The 17,119-nt window shown below is 58.5% G+C and overlaps 2 protein-coding genes and 5 non-coding genes across 10 annotated transcripts in view; all 7 read left to right on the top strand.

Moving 5' to 3' along the window:
• The window catches only part of SF3B3 (splicing factor 3b subunit 3), a 30,308-nt gene extending 23,806 nt beyond the window's left edge, over positions 1-6,502 (top strand). Inside the window, exons 21-26 of the mRNA XM_072873763.1 lie at positions 599-724; positions 1,879-2,091; positions 3,023-3,121; positions 3,570-3,713; positions 4,446-4,550; positions 5,584-6,502. Of these exons, the coding sequence (XP_072729864.1) occupies positions 599-724; positions 1,879-2,091; positions 3,023-3,121; positions 3,570-3,713; positions 4,446-4,550; positions 5,584-5,724 (828 nt within the window). The 3' untranslated portion in view covers positions 5,725-6,502. The remainder of the gene's footprint in view (positions 1-598; positions 725-1,878; positions 2,092-3,022; positions 3,122-3,569; positions 3,714-4,445; positions 4,551-5,583) is intronic.
• A 2,879-nt stretch (positions 6,503-9,381) lies between these two features.
• IL34 (interleukin 34) lies at positions 9,382-16,804 on the top strand. 4 transcript variants are annotated; one of them, XM_072872669.1, is made up of 7 exons: positions 9,382-9,476; positions 10,597-10,779; positions 10,877-10,980; positions 11,281-11,358; positions 11,455-11,628; positions 15,627-15,762; positions 15,853-16,804. In XM_072872669.1, exons 2-7 carry the CDS (start codon positions 10,752-10,754, stop codon positions 15,870-15,872), a joined length of 540 nt encoding a protein of 179 aa, XP_072728770.1. In that variant the 5' UTR covers positions 9,382-9,476; positions 10,597-10,751; the 3' UTR covers positions 15,873-16,804. The 4 variants fall into 4 exon arrangements, with proteins under 4 accessions (XP_072728770.1, XP_072728767.1, XP_072728769.1 ...); XM_072872666.1 differs by having other exon boundaries at positions 9,390-9,476; positions 10,438-10,779; XM_072872668.1 differs by having other exon boundaries at positions 9,393-9,476; positions 10,452-10,779.
• Positions 11,987-12,057, top strand: TRNAG-GCC (transfer RNA glycine (anticodon GCC)). The gene has a single exon. It is a non-coding gene; the product is annotated as a tRNA-Gly (tRNA).
• Positions 12,673-12,743, top strand: TRNAG-GCC (transfer RNA glycine (anticodon GCC)). The gene has a single exon. It is a non-coding gene; the product is annotated as a tRNA-Gly (tRNA).
• Positions 13,426-13,496, top strand: TRNAG-GCC (transfer RNA glycine (anticodon GCC)). Its single transcript has one exon. It is a non-coding gene; the product is annotated as a tRNA-Gly (tRNA).
• TRNAG-GCC (transfer RNA glycine (anticodon GCC)) lies at positions 14,498-14,568 on the top strand. Its single transcript has one exon. It is a non-coding gene; the product is annotated as a tRNA-Gly (tRNA).
• Positions 15,484-15,554, top strand: TRNAG-GCC (transfer RNA glycine (anticodon GCC)). The gene has a single exon. It is a non-coding gene; the product is annotated as a tRNA-Gly (tRNA).
• Positions 16,805-17,119: the final 315 nt, after the last annotated feature.

Below are 17,119 nucleotides of genomic sequence, written 5' to 3'. Positions count from 1 at the left end.
TCTCTACATGTTCCTGTTCTCTGCTGTGGCTGATCCTTCTGGATTGATAAGTGGTGGGAGATTTTTCAGCCCTGTCTGAGTTACTGGAATTGTGGGCACACTAATTATTCAGATGTAGCACTTCTTCAGTGGCAGCTTCAGAGTGTCTGTGGCAGATGGTTGAAGTAGGTTCATGCCTTTGTTTTAAAAACAGACAATCTGGTTGGATTTAGGCAAAGCATAAAATCTTTCTGTTGGGGATAAAGGAAAACTAAGAAGCAAGGCAACAAGATCCTTGCCGTCCTCTGCTGCCTGCCCAGCATGGGGTTCTTCTAGCAGTCCTACGCTTCAGTTAAGGTGCACTGCCAGCAGTGTGTTGTCTGTGTAGTACCCAGAGCTCTGTTAGCACCACATGTGGTATATGCTGCTGTTGAAAGGCCTATGGAGGACTGACCTTTTGCCCCTGCTGTAGAAAAAGATTGTGATTAGCCTTTTGCATTGAAAGCGTTGGCACAGGCCAACGAGCTTCAGCCGCATCATTAGCTGATTCCATTCTGAAATTTGGTGTAAGGTTAGCTCTGTTAATGGGGGTCTCACAGTCATCGTCTTCCCTCTCTAGACCCCTGTGGAGGAGGTTCCTGCAGCCATTGCTCCGTTCCAAGGTAGAGTCTTAATTGGAGTTGGAAAGCTCTTGCGCGTTTATGACCTGGGCAAGAAGAAACTGCTTCGGAAGTGTGAGAATAAGGTACTGACTTTTGTTCTTGACCACGGCTGTTAACTTGGAGCAAGTGATGCTTTGCAGCAGGAGTGAAACAAGGGTTAGCTGCTACTCCAGCCTCCAGTGTGTCTGTGCAGTTGGACCTCAGAACTGTGTCTGTGCCTTGCTGGCGTGCGCTGGGTGCATGCACCTAGAGCAGTGTTGGCAGCTCTGGCTGGATTGAGCTGTTGTGCTGCACCTCTGCACCCTGAGCACACATCGCTTTTCCATCACCATTCAGATAGTAGTGTTGCAGGTTCCCTTTTTTTACCAGCTCAATGCAGGCTGGTAATGAACGTGTGCAGGAGTTTCACAAGCCTGTACAGACCATGCCTTTGGCTGTCTGCTGCAAATGTGAGAGGTCTTATCCAGATAGGAAATGACATCTGCTGGAAATGTTTCCTTAGGTTAGGTGATCAGCAGGTGGGGGACAGAGTTGGAGGATGCATATGAGCACCTCTTCAGATCCCCAGAATTTTGAAAAGGGTATTTTCTCCTTGAAGTAGATGACCCTTCTTGCTCAGCATCTCTGGTACTTTAGGAAAAGAAATTGCAGAGCATGGTTTTCTAAATCTTAACTGCCTGCTCCTCCCTCTCTCATGCAAGCTGCAGAACCTGTGCCAGTTGCTCATTACTGCACAAACAAACTCCAGCAAGCTCACAGGCAGACTAGGCACTCGTAGGGGAACATTTTTGTGTGTGTGTTGGGTGTTTTTTGGGTTTTGTTTTGCTTTGTTCCTAAAATATGACTTGCATAAAAAATTGAAGCTTTGCTTCTTGGGTCTTTCATGACCACAGCAGTGAGGGGACACTGAAGCAGCAATGCCTGCTTACAGGAGTGTCCCTGTCATCTCACTTCATAGGCTTACCAGCAGTGCTTGTTCTCTGGACATTACTCTCATTCAGCAGGCTGAGAATGATGCGTGCTGGGTGTTAGGTTGCAAGGCCCTGTATTGACAGTGTATTTAGATTGGGGCTGTACCGTGCCAGAAATGAGATGTAGTTTTGGAGGGAATGATGGGAAATGAGGAGTGAGCCATAGCTCACAGGGGGAAATAGTGTTTCAGTTGGAATAGGGTGGAGTTAATGGGTTATGCTTCCCTGTTTAAAGCACTCAGGTTTTGTCCTTTCTCTTTCAAAAGCACATTGCCAACTACATCTGTGGGATCCAAACCATTGGGCACAGAGTAATTGTTTCAGATGTTCAGGAGAGTTTCATCTGGGTGCGCTACAAAAGGAATGAGAACCAGCTTATCATCTTTGCTGATGACACTTATCCCCGGTGGGTTACTACAGCAACTCTCCTGGATTATGACACTGTGGCTGGAGCAGACAAGTTTGGCAACATCTGCGTGGTGAGTGTGCCTCGGAGAAGTCGGGGCTTTTTGGACACGATGTATTTTTCCTTAAAACATCCATGATTTGTCTTAAAAGAATGAGAATCTGTGCTTAATGGAGACAACGCCCTGTACCATTCACTTGGTTTTACGGTGTGACTAGCTGTCATCATAGTGGATGGCTGCAGTTTATCAGTTTGTTAATTAAAGCAAACAAGTTAAAGCATCAGCAGGTCAAAAAACATATTTCTGAAGCATTCAATAACTTGTGTTGAAGTTGCCCAAAACTTGCTGTGAATAAGCCTTGAAATGAAGCTTGTGACTGTGAAAGGGCCCATGAGAACTTGCCATCAGGGTTATCACTCTTACTTTCCCTGGCTAAACCTCATCGCTGGCATTTAACTTTCTCTGTCACTTCCTCTCGAAAGTTGGCTTTCAGTGCTGACACTTCCCCTGTTGGCTGGATTTCAGCAGGGGAGGAGGAAAGAATAGATGGTCTTTCTGCCAGAGCTTTGATCTCTTTCTGAAGCGTGCTCGGGTGCTTTGGAGTGCAGAGTTCAGCAAGTGTCAGACGCTGTGCCTGCAGGATTTGGCCAACACACACAAATCAATCCTCCTTTGGTTTTCCTGCCTCACATCAATCAAACTGTTTCCTTAGTGGGAACCACCTTCAAAACATTTTGACCATACCTTCCAGGGTGACCTGCAAGTGCCAGGCAGAGGCCAGTCATGAGGTTGTGCCCATGTTTTTGAGCGATAGGCCGTTGGTCTTGACAACACGGTTGTCGTCTAAAGGCCTTGTTGGAGGGGAAAATGGATGATTTTGCTGTAAGCGTGAAGTGATTCTTGTAGAGTCCACAAAAGTAGCCTTTCAAAGACCACAAGGATTCTCCAGAGATAATGTGCCGCTTCTGCAGCTTGTTGACTCTTTCTTCCTCTTTCAATGCAGGTGAGATTGCCTCCAAACACCAATGATGAGGTAGATGAGGATCCCACAGGCAACAAAGCTCTCTGGGACAGGGGGCTTCTTAATGGAGCATCACAGAAGGTAATGCTTCGTGGGAAGCACATGGTTATTGTGGGAAAATAATATGCTGCTTTTCTGTAAAGTCCTCTGCAGTGTTGTCCAGGAGATGTATTGGCAGTTCTGCTCCTACACATCTACTGTGCTGTGGGTGATCGGTTTTCACTGTCACTGGGAGCCAAATTCAGTTTCTGAAATCACGGCTGATGCCTATTCAGTGATGTTTGATTGAAGCAGCACGCTCATTTTCTTTTCCTGCTTTCCCTCATTACTTGCATCCGTTTGTCCAGCTCAAGAGTGATTTGGTGGCATGCTGAGTTTTGCCATCTGGTCCCAGGTGGAAGGCACTTCCTCTTCAGAAAAGTATTTCAGAACTAGCAGGTGGCCAAATTTATTCTGCTTTCCTCTCTCAAGCCTTTTGATGCTTTGATATAACCTAAAGAAAAAACATGCTTCTGTGGTTGACTTTCAGGCTGAAGTGATTATGAATTATCACGTGGGAGAGACAGTGCTGTCCTTACAGAAGACCACACTGATCCCAGGAGGCTCTGAATCTCTTGTCTATACCACCTTATCGGGGGGGATAGGAATCTTGGTCCCTTTTACTTCCCACGAGGTAAGCAAGCCCCATCATTATGCTGCAGAGCTGCTGCTTTTCTGTACACTCATCTGCAGCCAGTATATTACTGTGCTGCATCTCTTGAGGGTAACTCTAATGCTCTGCAGTATGTGAAATCCTGGGCTGAAGGAAGGCCTGTGGCTGTGGGACAGGCTCCAATGCAAAGGGGAAGAGAAGGAGCTTATTAGCTCCTCCTTCTGCATTGGTTCTATGAAGAGTTGAGAGCTTTTCTTGTTGCACTGCTGTTCTAAATCTGTGGATCCCAGAGAAGCTCTTTGGTGATTTGGTGTCTATGAGGAGGGATCCTTGGGCATGCTTTGTGTAGCCTGTAAACCGTATTGATCAGGCACTGATGCTTCAAGTCCTGAAGATGGTATTCTCCTCTCTGTTTGCTGTGGTCTTCTGGAGCAGCAGATGTCAAGCTTTCACTCTTTGAGCTGCACCTCCGTGCTGCACAGCTGCTATGTGCTCCAGTTCCTGAGAGGCAGATCCTGGCCAAGGCGGCACAGTTGGCTGCTTAGCTCTGCTGTGGGTGTTCCCAGGGTGGAAGTGGTGAGGGGGTAACTGTGACCAGACCTTAGCGGCCATGTGCAGGGCTGCTCTAGCAGAACCTGGTAATGGCAGTGTTTCAGCCAGTGCAGGAGCACCTGGCTAATGGGTGTCATCTTGCCCCACCAGTGGCACTGATGTGCAGCAAACCATTCTTTTACCACTTCTTAATCTCCCCAGGATCATGACTTCTTCCAGCATGTGGAAATGCACTTAAGGTCTGAGCACCCTCCTCTCTGTGGACGAGACCATCTCAGTTTCCGCTCCTACTACTTCCCAGTGAAGGTAGGTCTGAGTATTTAGGATCAGCTGGTCATGGGGGTGCAGAGACTTGCTCTGGGACACAGAAATGCTTTGAGGCCTGGTAGAAGCAAGTCAAGGTTGCTGTTGAGTGGGGAAGGCTGGGGCAACGTAAACCATAGCTGGTGTAGTGACTGTGGCAGGAGCTGAAGCTAGCTCTTGAATAGCACTCTAAGGAGAGCAGTATTTGTCACTTAATACCGGGTCTATTTTGGTTTCTTGTAATGAGAAGGCTCATTACAACCCTTGTAATGAGCCTTCTGAGGGTTGGTCTTGAGACCCAAGCCCAGAGGTGCTGTTGCTGCGCTTCTTTACTTGCCACAGCATCTCCTTTTTCCATCAGGAGAAGCATTATTACGTAGCTGCATGGCTAGGTCAAACTGGGTGTTGCCTGGGGGATATATTTTTTCCACCACCATTGAAAAGGGAAATCTCATAAGACTTCCTGTTCCTGCCTATTTCTGCTTTTGGGGAATTGTGAAGCTGTCAACTGCTAAATGCTGTGACCAGAAGGGTACGGAGTACTGGACTATAATAACTATGTGGTAACCCCTATCAGAGTCACGTATCTGTCAGAAAAGTGTTCCAGCAGCTGAAGCTGTCCAAGTGCAGAGGGTGTTCTTGCTCTTGATGATCTTGGGGCTGACTTGTAGGAATCAAAAAGATGTTTCACATCTGACTGAAGATGCTCTTCAGTCATCTTTTGCAGCCTCCCCCAGCCTTCCCAGCACAGAGCTTGGACCCAGGTCGGATCTGTGTTCCCTTCCTTTCCCTTGTGTGATTCTTCAGCTGCACCCAGGCTTTTTGGGTTTCTCCTTTGTTAATAAAGCTGGCCAGTAATTAATTTGATGCTAACTGCTGCTATTCAGCAGATGAGGTCACCAAGCATGGTCTTGTTTCCAGGATAGGATTAAGAAGCTCCTGGGAACAAACTCTTTGTTGCCATTTTTCCCCATTTAGGCAGGGTTCAGTGCCTCTGTGTTGTGTCGATTCAATGCTCTCCTCCTTGCCCCTCCAGAATGTGATCGATGGGGACCTGTGTGAGCAGTTCAACTCCATGGAGCCTAACAAACAGAAGAATGTGGCCGAAGAGCTGGACCGGACCCCACCCGAGGTGTCCAAGAAGCTGGAAGACATCCGCACACGCTATGCTTTCTGAGCAGCAGCTGGCGGGAGCAGAGCTTCTCACTGGGCTCCTATGGATGCTCTTCCAAGCACAGCTGGGAGGAGGAATGTGTGCTTTTTTTCTCTTTTTAAATATTGGTTTGCTCATCTTGGTTTATGTTTCAAAGTAATGCGACTCCAGTAAATGCAGTATCAGGTATTAGGGCTCCCAACACATCCTGCTGCTTATGTGAAGGCTCCTGACATTCCAGCTGGAGAGATTCCCTCTTGGCGAAGTGCCCAAGGAAGGGCACAGACTGACCCCCAGCCCCATCTCCTTGGCCCCCTGTTAGGATGGGGGAGCCCAAGGGTGTCTTATGCTGGCCTTGCAAAAAGCCCTGTAGGGCAGATCCAGCTGAGCCTTTGTAGGATCAAATGGGTTTTGCAATTTCCTAGCTTTTTGGTAAAGAAAACAGCTGTGGCGTAACTCAGGATTACCAGGCTCCTTTAGTAGTCAGTGGCGAGAAGCTCTGGGCTTTCACCAGCCCTGGGAGCAGCCAGTGGGCAGCCTGGCTGTATGGAGGGCGTAACTGTCACACTTGTCTTGAACATTTTCTTCTGAATTGCAGGGGGGTTTTGGACTCACCATTTCTGACTGTTTTCCCTGTAAATAGAGTTTTGTACACTGTTGACTCTCTTGGGGGTGGGGAAGAGCGAGGCCTGAGTCTGGGACTTGATTTGTTTCATAATAACTTTGGCAAGAGCAGTGTCTCCAAGCTGTGACTGTGAGCAGCACATGAAGAATAAAAGCCTGTTTTTTTTAACTAGCCTGATTCTGGGCCTCCTGTCCTTCGCAGCAGCTGTTGCTGACCTGGTGGGAGCAGGAGGAGTGGAGGAGGAGTACAGAAATGTGCGCACCCTCAACCCTGCGGCCCGTGTGGATGCTGGAGCCGTGCTGTGGCCCTGCAGGTGTTGGCCTGCAAGCCCCTCTCCACCTCCCTTCCCTGCCTGCTCTGCCTGGAGCTGGCCCCAAGCCCAGCAGTGTGTCCTGCAGCCAGAGCTGCTGCTCTCCAGCACCCGTCTGCCCCGGGGGACACACAAAGCAGGGTATTTGGAGAAAGGGTGGGAGGGAAGGGTCCTTCCCCCAGCTACTGTTTCTCCAGCCCTTCCAGGGCATGGCTGCAGCTCAAGACTCCTGTTGCCTTGTGAAGCAGCTGCAGCTCTGGGAGGTGTTTCTGCCCTTTAGCTGGCTGTGAAGGCTCGCTGCAGGTGCTTTCTGGTCTTGCCTCCTGGCTTACTGCTGTGAGTAGGTCTGTGTCTATGCAGCTGAAGACCTCCCTTGGTGCATGGGATCCCACGAAGGGCCCTTGCCCTCCTCACTAGCCAGCGCTGCTCCCCACCCAGGGCTCGGAAAGGCAGGTGGCCCCCGGCCCAGTGCCACGCTCCCATCAAACAGCCTCTGCATTCCTCCTCTAGCGCGTGTGCTGTGCAGGGTGAAGGTGAACACGTGCCCTCCTGCCCTGTCCTTTGCACCCTCCTCTCTGCTCTCCGGCTTGTTGCTAGCGGGCTGTGTTGGCAGAGGCTTAACCCAGGGCTGCACCCTTTGGCTCTGATGTGGCACCCAGCCACTGCTGCTTGCCTCACCCATCCTCTGCCTGGGAGTGAAGGGCTTTGTGCTCCCTTCCTGCACTTACCTGGGATGGCTGCATCTGGGCAGTGGTAAGTCCGTGCGGTCCAGCCTGTGGATTGTCAGGGACGAGGGGTGCCCACCCTGTGGTCCCTGCATTCCCTATTCCCTCGTCCTCCCCCACGGTGTGATGCCTGCTCTGGATCCAGGAGAGCTCCAGCAGAACTTGGCATTTGGCATGTTGTTAGTCCTAAGGCAAGGGTGAGATTGCACCCAGGGAGGCTCGGGGTGTTCCCGGACTGGTTCCAAGCGCAAGGTTTTGCTTCCTTGGCCCAGCCTGTGTAAATAACCTGTCTCCAGTGCAAGGCAAAGCCTGGGAGGGGCTGAGCCCCAGCCTGGAGGAGCAGGTGTGCCGCTCGGGGGCTGGCTGAGCCTCCAGCCCCCCTTTGTCTGGGGGGGCTCCAAGCTGGACCCCCACCAGCCTCCCAGTGAGGGCAGTCCCTGGGCCCCTGCAGCTGCAGGTTGCTGGGCTCCTGCTGACACATGGGAGCAAAGCTCCTGGGGTCAGTGCCATGTGCTGGGAGCTATTTGCCTTGGGCTTGCACCAGTGGTGATTTCCAGCCTGGCACAGCTAAGGGAGGGCAAACAGCCTCCAGCTGCTGTGCGGCTCTGTGCTTTCCCTTCTCCTCACCCCATCCTGGCTGCCAAGCTGATGACTACGTGGGCAGGAAATGCTATTAAATGGCTTCCTCTAACGCCTGCAGCAGATGTGGGCAAAACCCTGTAGACACTTAAGTGCGGAGCTGGACCAGCTCCTTCCCCTGCTCGGAGCTGGGCACCTTGCCCCCAGCCTGGAGCTGGGAGGGAGGCGAGGGCTGTGCCCAGGAGCTGGCTGGGGCTGGGGGGAAGCTTGGCAGGAGAGTGGCCGTGGCCCTGACTCTGTGCCAGGGGAATCCCAGCGCACTTTCCTCGCATGCAGAATTGCATTCCTTCCCACGCGTTTCCCTGGGAGCGCTGACCTGCTCTTTGATAGCTGGTTTCTCTCGCTGACCCCTTGGATGCCCAGCAGCCCTGAGCACAGAGGCTGCCAGCTCTCCCAAGGGGCTTTTCGGGGTGGCGGAGGGGAGGACAGTGTCCCGTCCCCTGCCGCTGGCAGGGTTTCAGGCCCGAAGCATCCTGAGAAACCAGCGTGGGCTTGGGCCAGAGGGAGCAGGAGTGCCCTGGGGGACAGCCAGGGATCCACGGGCCCCTCTGAGAGGGCTCTGCACAGCCTCCCCTGCCCACCGTGCGGGCCTCGCCCAGGCGCGTGCCAGGAAACGCTGGGCTGACACCCCCTTCAAGTGCCCTGGAACACACCTGCGGGTGCCCAGCCTGGAGGGCACCCTGGGACATCCGGCCCGGGGAGCCCAGCGCCCTGGGGTGCCGGTGCTGGCAAAGGAGAGCACGCTGGGGAGCCTGTGGCTGTGCAGTGTGGTTAGCTGAGCACCCCGGGGTGCGTGTGGGCACCCAGCTGGGCTGGGTGAGTGCCCTGGGGTCATGCTGCAGGGCTGGCCCAGCACCCTGAGGAGCATGGGGGCGTGCAGCGTGGTTAGCTGAGCACCCCAAGGGGCACCCAGCTGGGGCAGCCAAGCACCTGTGGGGCACCCACCTGGGGTAGCCAAGCACCCCAAGGAGCAGGGAGGGACAACTGAGCACTCTGGGGACACCCAGCTGGGTGAGCTGGGCACCCCAGGGACATCCGGCTGGGCTACCTGTGTACCCTGTGGACACCCATCTGGGCTAGCTGAGCACCCCGGGGACACCCAGCCAGGGCAGCCTGGCGCCCTGGGGACACCCGACAGCGTGAGCTGGGCACCCCGGGGACATCCGGCTGGGCTAGCTCCCCACCCCGGGGACAGCCGGCCGGCGCAGCCGAGCACCCGCGGCAGGGCAGGGCAGGGCAGGACCGGGCCGGGCCGGGGCGGGCGGGTCCCCGCAGGGCCGGACCGGGCCGGGCCGGGCCGGGCCGGGCGGGGCGGTCGCTCGGTCCCCGCTCCCTGCCCGGCCCCCGGCAGCCGCCCCGCCCGCTCCCCGCGCCGCCGCCCCCCGCCCGCCTCCCGGGAAGCGCGGGCACGGCCCGGCCGCCGCCGCCGCCCGCGGGGAGACGCGTCCCGCGCCGGCGGCCCCGCGCGCCGCGCCAGGTGGGTCCGCGGGCGCCTCGCGCGTGGGGGCGCGAGGGGGCGGGTCCGCGCGGGGGTGGCCGCGCTGCGGGGGCCGCCGCGGGGTGTGCGGCGGGGGGCTGCGGCTGGTCACGCTTGGCCCCGCGTGGGGACACGGCGCGGCGCCCCCCGCGCGTGGGGACACGGTGTGGGGACGCGGCCCGGCCGCGTTTGCGTGGGGACATGTCGCAGGGACATGGCATGCGGGTCCGTTCACGTGGGGACGTGGGCTGGGAACATGGCGTGGGGACACAGCATGGCCCCCGCGTGGGGACGCGGTGTGGGGACACGGCACGGCTGCTTACCCTGGGACATGGCGTGGGGACACAGCGTGGCCCCCTTTGCACGGGGTCGTGGTGTGGGGACGTGGGAGGGGCCCCTTTTGTGCTGGGACATGGCATGGCCCCTTCTGTGTGTGCCACGCTGTGCGGGGATGCAACACTCCCCCCTTTGCGTGGGGGCACGCTGTGGAGGACACAGCACAGGGACACGCTATGGTCCCCTTCCTGTGGGGTGACAGCGTGGGCACATGGCACAGCCCCCTTTGCATGGGCGTGGGGATACAACACGTCCCCGTCTGCATGGGGACCCAGCGTGGAGTGGCCTGGCCACTTCACCAGCCCCATGCCCCCAGCACTCCTTGGCTGTGCTCCTGCTGAGGCCGGACAAACTCATTGCTGGGATAACAGTGCTGGGCTGGGCCCACCCCACCCTGGAAATCCCCTGGGAGTGGCGCCGGGGGAACCCCCGGCAGGCCTGCCCCAAGCAGGGCACAGGCACCCACGGCTCCACGGGGACCCACAGCCCTCTGGGGCCACCCGGGGCTCATGTGGTGCCGTCCCTGTCCCACAGCCCCCGGGGCACGGAGCAGGTGCCCTCCCTGGGGGCTGCAGTCCGGGTGCCCGCCTGCCCTGGGGCTGCAGCCGGGGCTCTCTCCCCCCAGATCCCTTTTTGCAGTGCAGGGGGGTCCCGCAACCCCTGGAGCGCATCCCTGCCTGCATCCTGTGATGGCCCCGGGACCTGCTGCCTCCCTGCAGCCAGCTGGAGAGGAGAAGCCAGCGGGGATGGCCAGGGAGGGGGACTGACCCCCCATCCATGGCAGGGGGCAACCGCCCGGGACTACTGGAGAGCAGCCCAGCGCCCAGGGCCCGCACCTGTCCCTTGTCCCCCTGCCGCGTGCACCGCTGCCCAGGAGGCTCCGGGTGAGCTCTGGCCATGTAGGTGCAGCCCGGGGCTCCGCCGACAGCTGCCATCAACATGCAGCAGGGCTACGCGGCCGTCCTGTGTGAGTACAGCTTGGGGACCCGGGGGGGATGGCCTCGGGGGTCACCCCAGTGGGTGTCCCTGGGGGGGGCTGACACCGCTCACTTTTGGCTGCCCAGGTATCCTGGCTGCGCTGGGGCTGGAGGCTGCTGCGCTGGGCGAATGCGAGCTCACCCGCCTGCTCCAGGACAAGCTGCAGTACAAGATGCGCCTGCAGTACATGGTAACCCCCAGTTTTGGGGGGGGTGAGGGGACACGTGGCATTGCAGGGCCTGGGTTTGCGGCAGGGGGGACATGGGAGGGCAGCACTCACTGCCTCTACAGTGGCCGGGTGCTGGGGGATGTTTTTTTTACCGGGGGCAACTTGTGCCAAAAGGTGCCCAGAGCTGCTTCTGCTGGTGCATCTTTGGGGGTTGACCATGTCAAAGGGCTTTCCCACCGGTTCCCCAGTGTCACGCTGAGACTGGCAGGGATGTCCCCGTCACTTTGCTGCCATCCCCTGTGCTCTTCCCTGCCTTTCCAGAAACACTACTTCCCCACTGACTACACGGTCCAGGTCCAGTACGAAGAGGTGCTACGGCCATCCAACATCACCCGCCTGGTAAGATGGCAGCAGGGTACTGCTCCGTGATGGGGATGCTCTGGGGACCCGCAGGGGCTGCCTTGGGTCTCACCCGGGGCACCCTCTCGCCTGCAGCGCAACAGGACAGTGTCGGAGGTGGCACTGCGGTACCTCTGGTTCCACGTCAGCTCCCAGGCGGTGCTGCGGATCCGTGAGGTGCTGCCGGAGAAGCACCCGTCCTGGAAGTACACCCAGGAGCTGTTCCAGCTCTTTGATGCCCTGGGCAAGGAGTACAGCAAGTACCGGCAGGTGGGGAGACCCTGGGGCTCCCCTGGCACTCCCAGCCCGGCCGCACGCTCGCACGCAGCCTTGCACACCCCTTGCAGAGGTGCTGCATACACATGTAGTGTGCAAGCACCCGATGCCTGTGCATGCAGACACGCGTGTTGCATGCTCACATGGCACACGCACAGATGTGGGGGGCACAAGCGGTACACGCAACCACATGGCACACAGATGTGCTGTGAGGACATGCACCCACGGGCGTGCGCAGCCCCCCTGCATGTGGGTCTTGTGGGAGGGCCAGCACGGGCAGGATGCTGCGGAGCGGAGGTTGGCACCCGGGGTGCGGGGCCGTGGGGCAGCGCCGGGGGATACTCCACATCTGGCATTGGTGGTTCAGTGGTAGAATTCTCGCCTGCCACGCGGGAGGCCCGGGTTCGATTCCCGGCCAATGCAGCATGGCTTTTTCTTGCCTGCAACCCCCCTTGGGGGGCCGGCGGGGCTGGGGGCGGGGGGAACGCGACCGTCACCAATACCGCCATGGGGTGGCAGTGCCACGGACAGAAGGGGGATCCTGCAGAAGGTGACCCACAAATTCATCCCCGTTTTGCCGGTGGTGGCACCTTGATGCAGCAGTAGTAGAGGTCCTGCCTCTCCTCCCAAGCCTCTGCAGCCTCAATGGAGCTGCTGCAGCCCAGAGGCAGCTGCGTTTGGGTGCTGGGTGGGGATGCCCTGTCACAGCTGGGTCTCCAGGGTGAACCCAAAGTGGAACTGGGGTGTCTTGTGCCATAGGGCAGGTTCTGCAGCCTCTCCAAGGAGAGCGTGAGCTTTGCTTGGTCTTCTCATCAGAGTGTTAACTCTGAAGGCTAATGACAACCCCTCCTTGCTGGAGGTGATGTCTGAGGCAGCAGGAAGAGGTGCTCTTGTGGCCTGATCCCTGTCACGAGAGCTGTCTGTTGGGGTCCCCTCTCTGGGGGGGATTCACAGCCGGCAGTGCCTGTTGCTGCTGCTCCCACCTGCCCACGCTGGGTGTGGGGCCGTGGGGCAGGGCTGTGGGGTACCCCACATCTGGCATTGGTGGTTCAGTGGTAGAATTCTCGCCTGCCACGCGGGAGGCCCGGGTTCGATTCCCGGCCAATGCAGCAGCTGCAGTTTTTGCAACCTGGTGTCCTGGGGGGTGTCTCGGGGGCTGCCGAAAGGAGCCCAAAGGTTCTCCCTTGGGCACCCCCCAGCACCTCCATCACTGGCTGGGCAGAGCAGAGCCAGCACCCCTTGGTGACTTCTGAGGGGCTAGGGGGCTTGGTGGCCGTGAGGGTCCCTGGCTTGGTGGCAGTAAGTCACCCTGGCTTTCAGTGGCAGTGAGTGTCTGCATCTCGGAGGCAGCGAAGCGAGGGTCCCTGGCCCAAGGCAGTGGGGGGTGCTCGGGGCTGGGAGGTGCAGCTGCACCCCGGAGGCAGCTGCATTTAGCTGCTGGGTGGGGGTGGCCTGTCACAGCTGGGTCTCCAGGGTGAACTCAAAGTGTATCTGGGTTGTTCTTTTGCCGTGGGGCAGGTTCTGCAGCCCCTCTGAGGAGAGAGCGAACTTTGCTTGGTCTTTTCATCAGAGTGTTAACTCTGAAGGCTAATGACAACCCCCCTTGCTGGAGGTGATGTCTGAGGCAGCAGGAAGAGGTGCTCTTGTGGCCTGATCCCTGTCATGAGAGCTGTCTGTTGGGGTCCCCTCTCTGGGGGGGATTCACAGCCGGCAGTGCCTGTTGCTGCTGCTCCCACCTGCCTGCGCTGGGTGTGGGGCCGTGGGGCAGGGCTGTGGGGTGCCCCACATCTGGCATTGGTGGTTCAGTGGTAGAATTCTCGCCTGCCACGCGGGAGGCCCGGGTTCGATTCCCGGCCAATGCAGCAGCTGCAGTTTTTGCACCCTGGTGTCACCAGGGGGATCTTGGGGGCTGCTGGGGTGCCCGTGGTGGGGGCTCAGAGCTGCTCCCTTGGGCACACTGTCCCTTTGGCCGTGTCCCTGTGGCCCCTGTGCGGGTGCTCAGGCTGCAAGGGTGGCAGCACCAGCTCTGCAGTGAGTGTCCCTGGCTTGGTGGCATTGTGGGGGCAGTGGGAGGAGCTGGTTTGGTGACAGGGAGCATCTCTGCTGGGTGCCAGGGAGGGACACTGTCTTTTTGGCAGTGAGGGTCCATGGCTTGGTGGAGGTGAGGGTCCCTTGCTTGGTGGCAATGAGGGTCCCTTGCTCTGTAGCAGTGAGGGGCACTGGCTCAGGAGCAGTGGGGGGTGCTGGCCCGTCAGGGATGCCCAGGCCACAGAGCCATGGGGTAGCTGTGGGCAGCCCCAGATCTGGCATTGGTGGCTCAGTGGGACAACTTTCTCCACGGCCCCCCCCCTCCCCCCCCGAGAGCCCAGGTTTGGTTCCCAGCCAATGCAGCCCTGATGTCCTGCCCTTCACCTCCACAGCCCCCTCCACTCCTCCACTCAACTTGGGCTCCATGCGGCCGCAGGCTGCTCGGGGCTGGGAGGTGCCACTGCACCCTGGAGGCAGCTACATTTAGGTGCTGGGTGAGGATGCTGGGTCTCCAGGGTGAACCCAAAGTGACTGGGGTGGGGTGTCCTGTGCCATGGGGCAGGTTCTGCAGCCCCTCCAAGGAGAGCGTGAGCTTTGCTTGGTCTTCTCATCAGAGTGTTAACTCTGAAGGCTAATGACAACCCCCCTTGCTGGAGGTGATGTCTGAGGCAGCAGGAAGAGGTGCTCTTGTGGCCTGATCCCTGTCATGAGAGCTGTCTGTTGGGGTCCCCTCTCTGGGGGGGATTCACAGCCGGCAGTGCCTGTTGCTGCTGCTCCCCCCTGCCCGCGCTGGGTGTGGGGCCGTGGGGCAGGGCTGTGGGGTACTCCACATCTGGCATTGGTGGTTCAGTGGTAGAATTCTCGCCTGCCACGCGGGAGGCCCGGGTTCGATTCCCGGCCAATGCAGCAGCTGCAGTTTTTGCACCCTGGTGTCTGGGGGGGGGGGCTCGGGGGCTGCTGGGGTACCCTTGGCGGGGGGGGGGTGGGGGGCAGAGTTACTCCCTTGGGCACCCCTGGCACCGCCGTCCGCTGTGGCCCCTGTGTGGGTGCACAGCCCCCCAGGGGTGGCATTACTTGCAGGCAGAGCCAGGACCCCTTGGTGACTCGCAAGGGTCTGTGGCAGGGAGCTGCCTGGGAGCTTGGTGGCAGTGAGGGGCACTGGGTCAGTGGCAGTGAGTGCCCCTGGCTCAGGGATAGTGGAGGACACTGGTTTGGTAGCAGTGAGGGTCCCTGGCTTGGTGGCAGTGAGGGGCACTGGTTCAGGGCCAGTGATTGTCCATGGCTTTGTGGCCATGAGAGTCCCTGGCTCAGTGGCAGTAAGTCACCCTGGCTTTCAGTGGCAGTGTCTGTGGCTTGGTGGCAATGAGGGTCCTTGGCATGGTGGCAATGAGGGTTCCTGCCCCAGGGCAATGGGGGGTGCTTGGGACTGGAGGGTGCTGCTGCAGCCCACAGGGAACTTCATTTGGGTGCTGGGTGGAGGTGGCCTGTCACAGCTGGGTCTCCAGGGTGAACCCAAAGTGTGGCTGGGGTGTCTTGTGCCATAGGGCAGGTTCTGCAGCCCCTCCAAGGAGAGCGTGAGCTTTGCTTGGTCTTCTCATCAGTGTTAACTCTGAAGGCTAATGACAAGCCCTCCTTGCTGGAGGTGATGTCTGAGGCAGCAGGAAGAGGTGCTCTTGTGGTCTGATCCCTGTCATGAGAGCTGTCTGTTGGGGTCCCCTCTCTGGGGGGGATTCACAGCCGGCAGTGCCTGTTGCTGCTGCTCCCACCTGCCTGCGCTGGGTGTGGGGCCGTGGGGCAGGGCTGTGGGGTGCCCCACATCTGGCATTGGTGGTTCAGTGGTAGAATTCTCGCCTGCCACGCGGGAGGCCCGGGTTCGATTCCCGGCCAATGCAGCAGCTGCAGTTTTTGCACCCTGGTGTCCTGAAGGGACATCTTGGTGACGCCCAGGTGACCTGTCCCTGCAGACGGACGTGGAGGTGGTGGTGGCCGACCTGGTGAAGCTGGTCCACAGCGTGGGCGCGGAGAGCCGGAGGAAGGCCGTGCGCCCCAAGGCGCTGCTGGACAACTGCCTCAAGGTCATGCGGATGCTCTACGCGCCCTGTGAGTGGGGACTGGGCGGGGACTTGGGGGACGGAGGTGCCCCGCAGGGGGGTCCTGCCCCACCTGGTGACACCTGTCCCCTCTGCCCAGGTCGGTGGGAGTCCACCTAATGCCGCGGAAGACCCCTTGCTCGACGCCTTCTCCTTGCCCTGGGGCCCAGGATGCTGCCTCTGCTCTGCCGCTCCCAGCAGAGCCCCTTGGGGGTCCCCAAGGAAGGTGCAAAGGGGGACCAATGCCACCCCCTCCCGGACCAAATGCCACCCCCTCCGGGACCCTGGGACTGTGCACGGCCACGGGGTCGGCCCCATCTGAAATGGCAGGCACCTTCTGCACGGGTGTGGGCTGGGGGGGCTCGGTTCAGCCCCCTGCAGGCAGGCAGCTGCCGGCTGCCTGGGGCTGGGACGCTGCCCTGCCCTGCCTGCAGCGAGGGCAAGGGCATCACCGGGTTCCTCTCGGTTTGTATTTTTTCCTCAGCTTTCATTAAACACCAGGTAATTCTCTAGCGCTCAGCACTGCAGCTCAGCTTCCATCCGGGTCCCAGGAGCGTCCAACCTTACCCGAAATAAAGGACCAGCAGAGAGAACCCCAGCTGCCTCCGCTGCCTCCTCATTTGGGGTGTCAGTCCCCTCCTTTGGCTGTGCAGGGGAGATATTCGCCCTGATATAGGGACCCCCAGAGCCGCTGCCTGCCAAGCCGCTGCCGTCAGCCCCAGCCACTTCCCCAGCAAGAAAACATCTGGATTTGTTTGTTGTGCTTGGCAGCATGGTGTGGGCGGCTTGCCGGAGGGGCTGGGGGCTGGCCAGCTGCCTTCCCCCATTCCCAGCTTAGTTAATTACCTTAATCAGCTATTGTGGCCCTTAACTGGTGTGTTCTTTGCTGCAGGCTACTTAGGGTTACAAGTCTACAAGAGCGTGCAGATGAGGCTGTGGGCACTGCAGCATGAGCGGATGCAATGTCTTCCTCCTCCTCCTCTTCCTCCTCCTCCCCACTTCATGCCTAGCCATGGTTCATGTATATATAAAGCCCATGCAGAGCTCATATAAAGCCCACCAACTATGATCTGCTGCTTGATAAAGGGCTTTAATTCGAGGAACCCCCTTGCCCATCCCTGCTGCTTTAACAAACAGCCCACGGGTGGTCCAGAGCCCCACCTGGGGCTGCCCAATATCCCGGGGCTGAGCTCCCACCTCCCATTCCCTCACGTCAAGCGTGGGAATGGTCCCCTGTGCTCCTCCATCGTGGGAAAACTGAAGCTGCCCCAGCAAAACGACCCTGGCCGTGCTTTCTGGAGCATGCCTGCAGCAAACAGCTGGGCTCAAGGCATGCCAAAGCCCTGCATTTCCAGCCCAAGTGCCCA

Source organism: Ciconia boyciana, chromosome 9 (assembly GCF_034638445.1).
Source record: "Ciconia boyciana chromosome 9, ASM3463844v1, whole genome shotgun sequence".
Taxonomy (NCBI): Eukaryota; Metazoa; Chordata; class Aves; order Ciconiiformes; family Ciconiidae; genus Ciconia; species Ciconia boyciana.
This window is presented reverse-complemented; position numbering and strand designations above follow the sequence as displayed.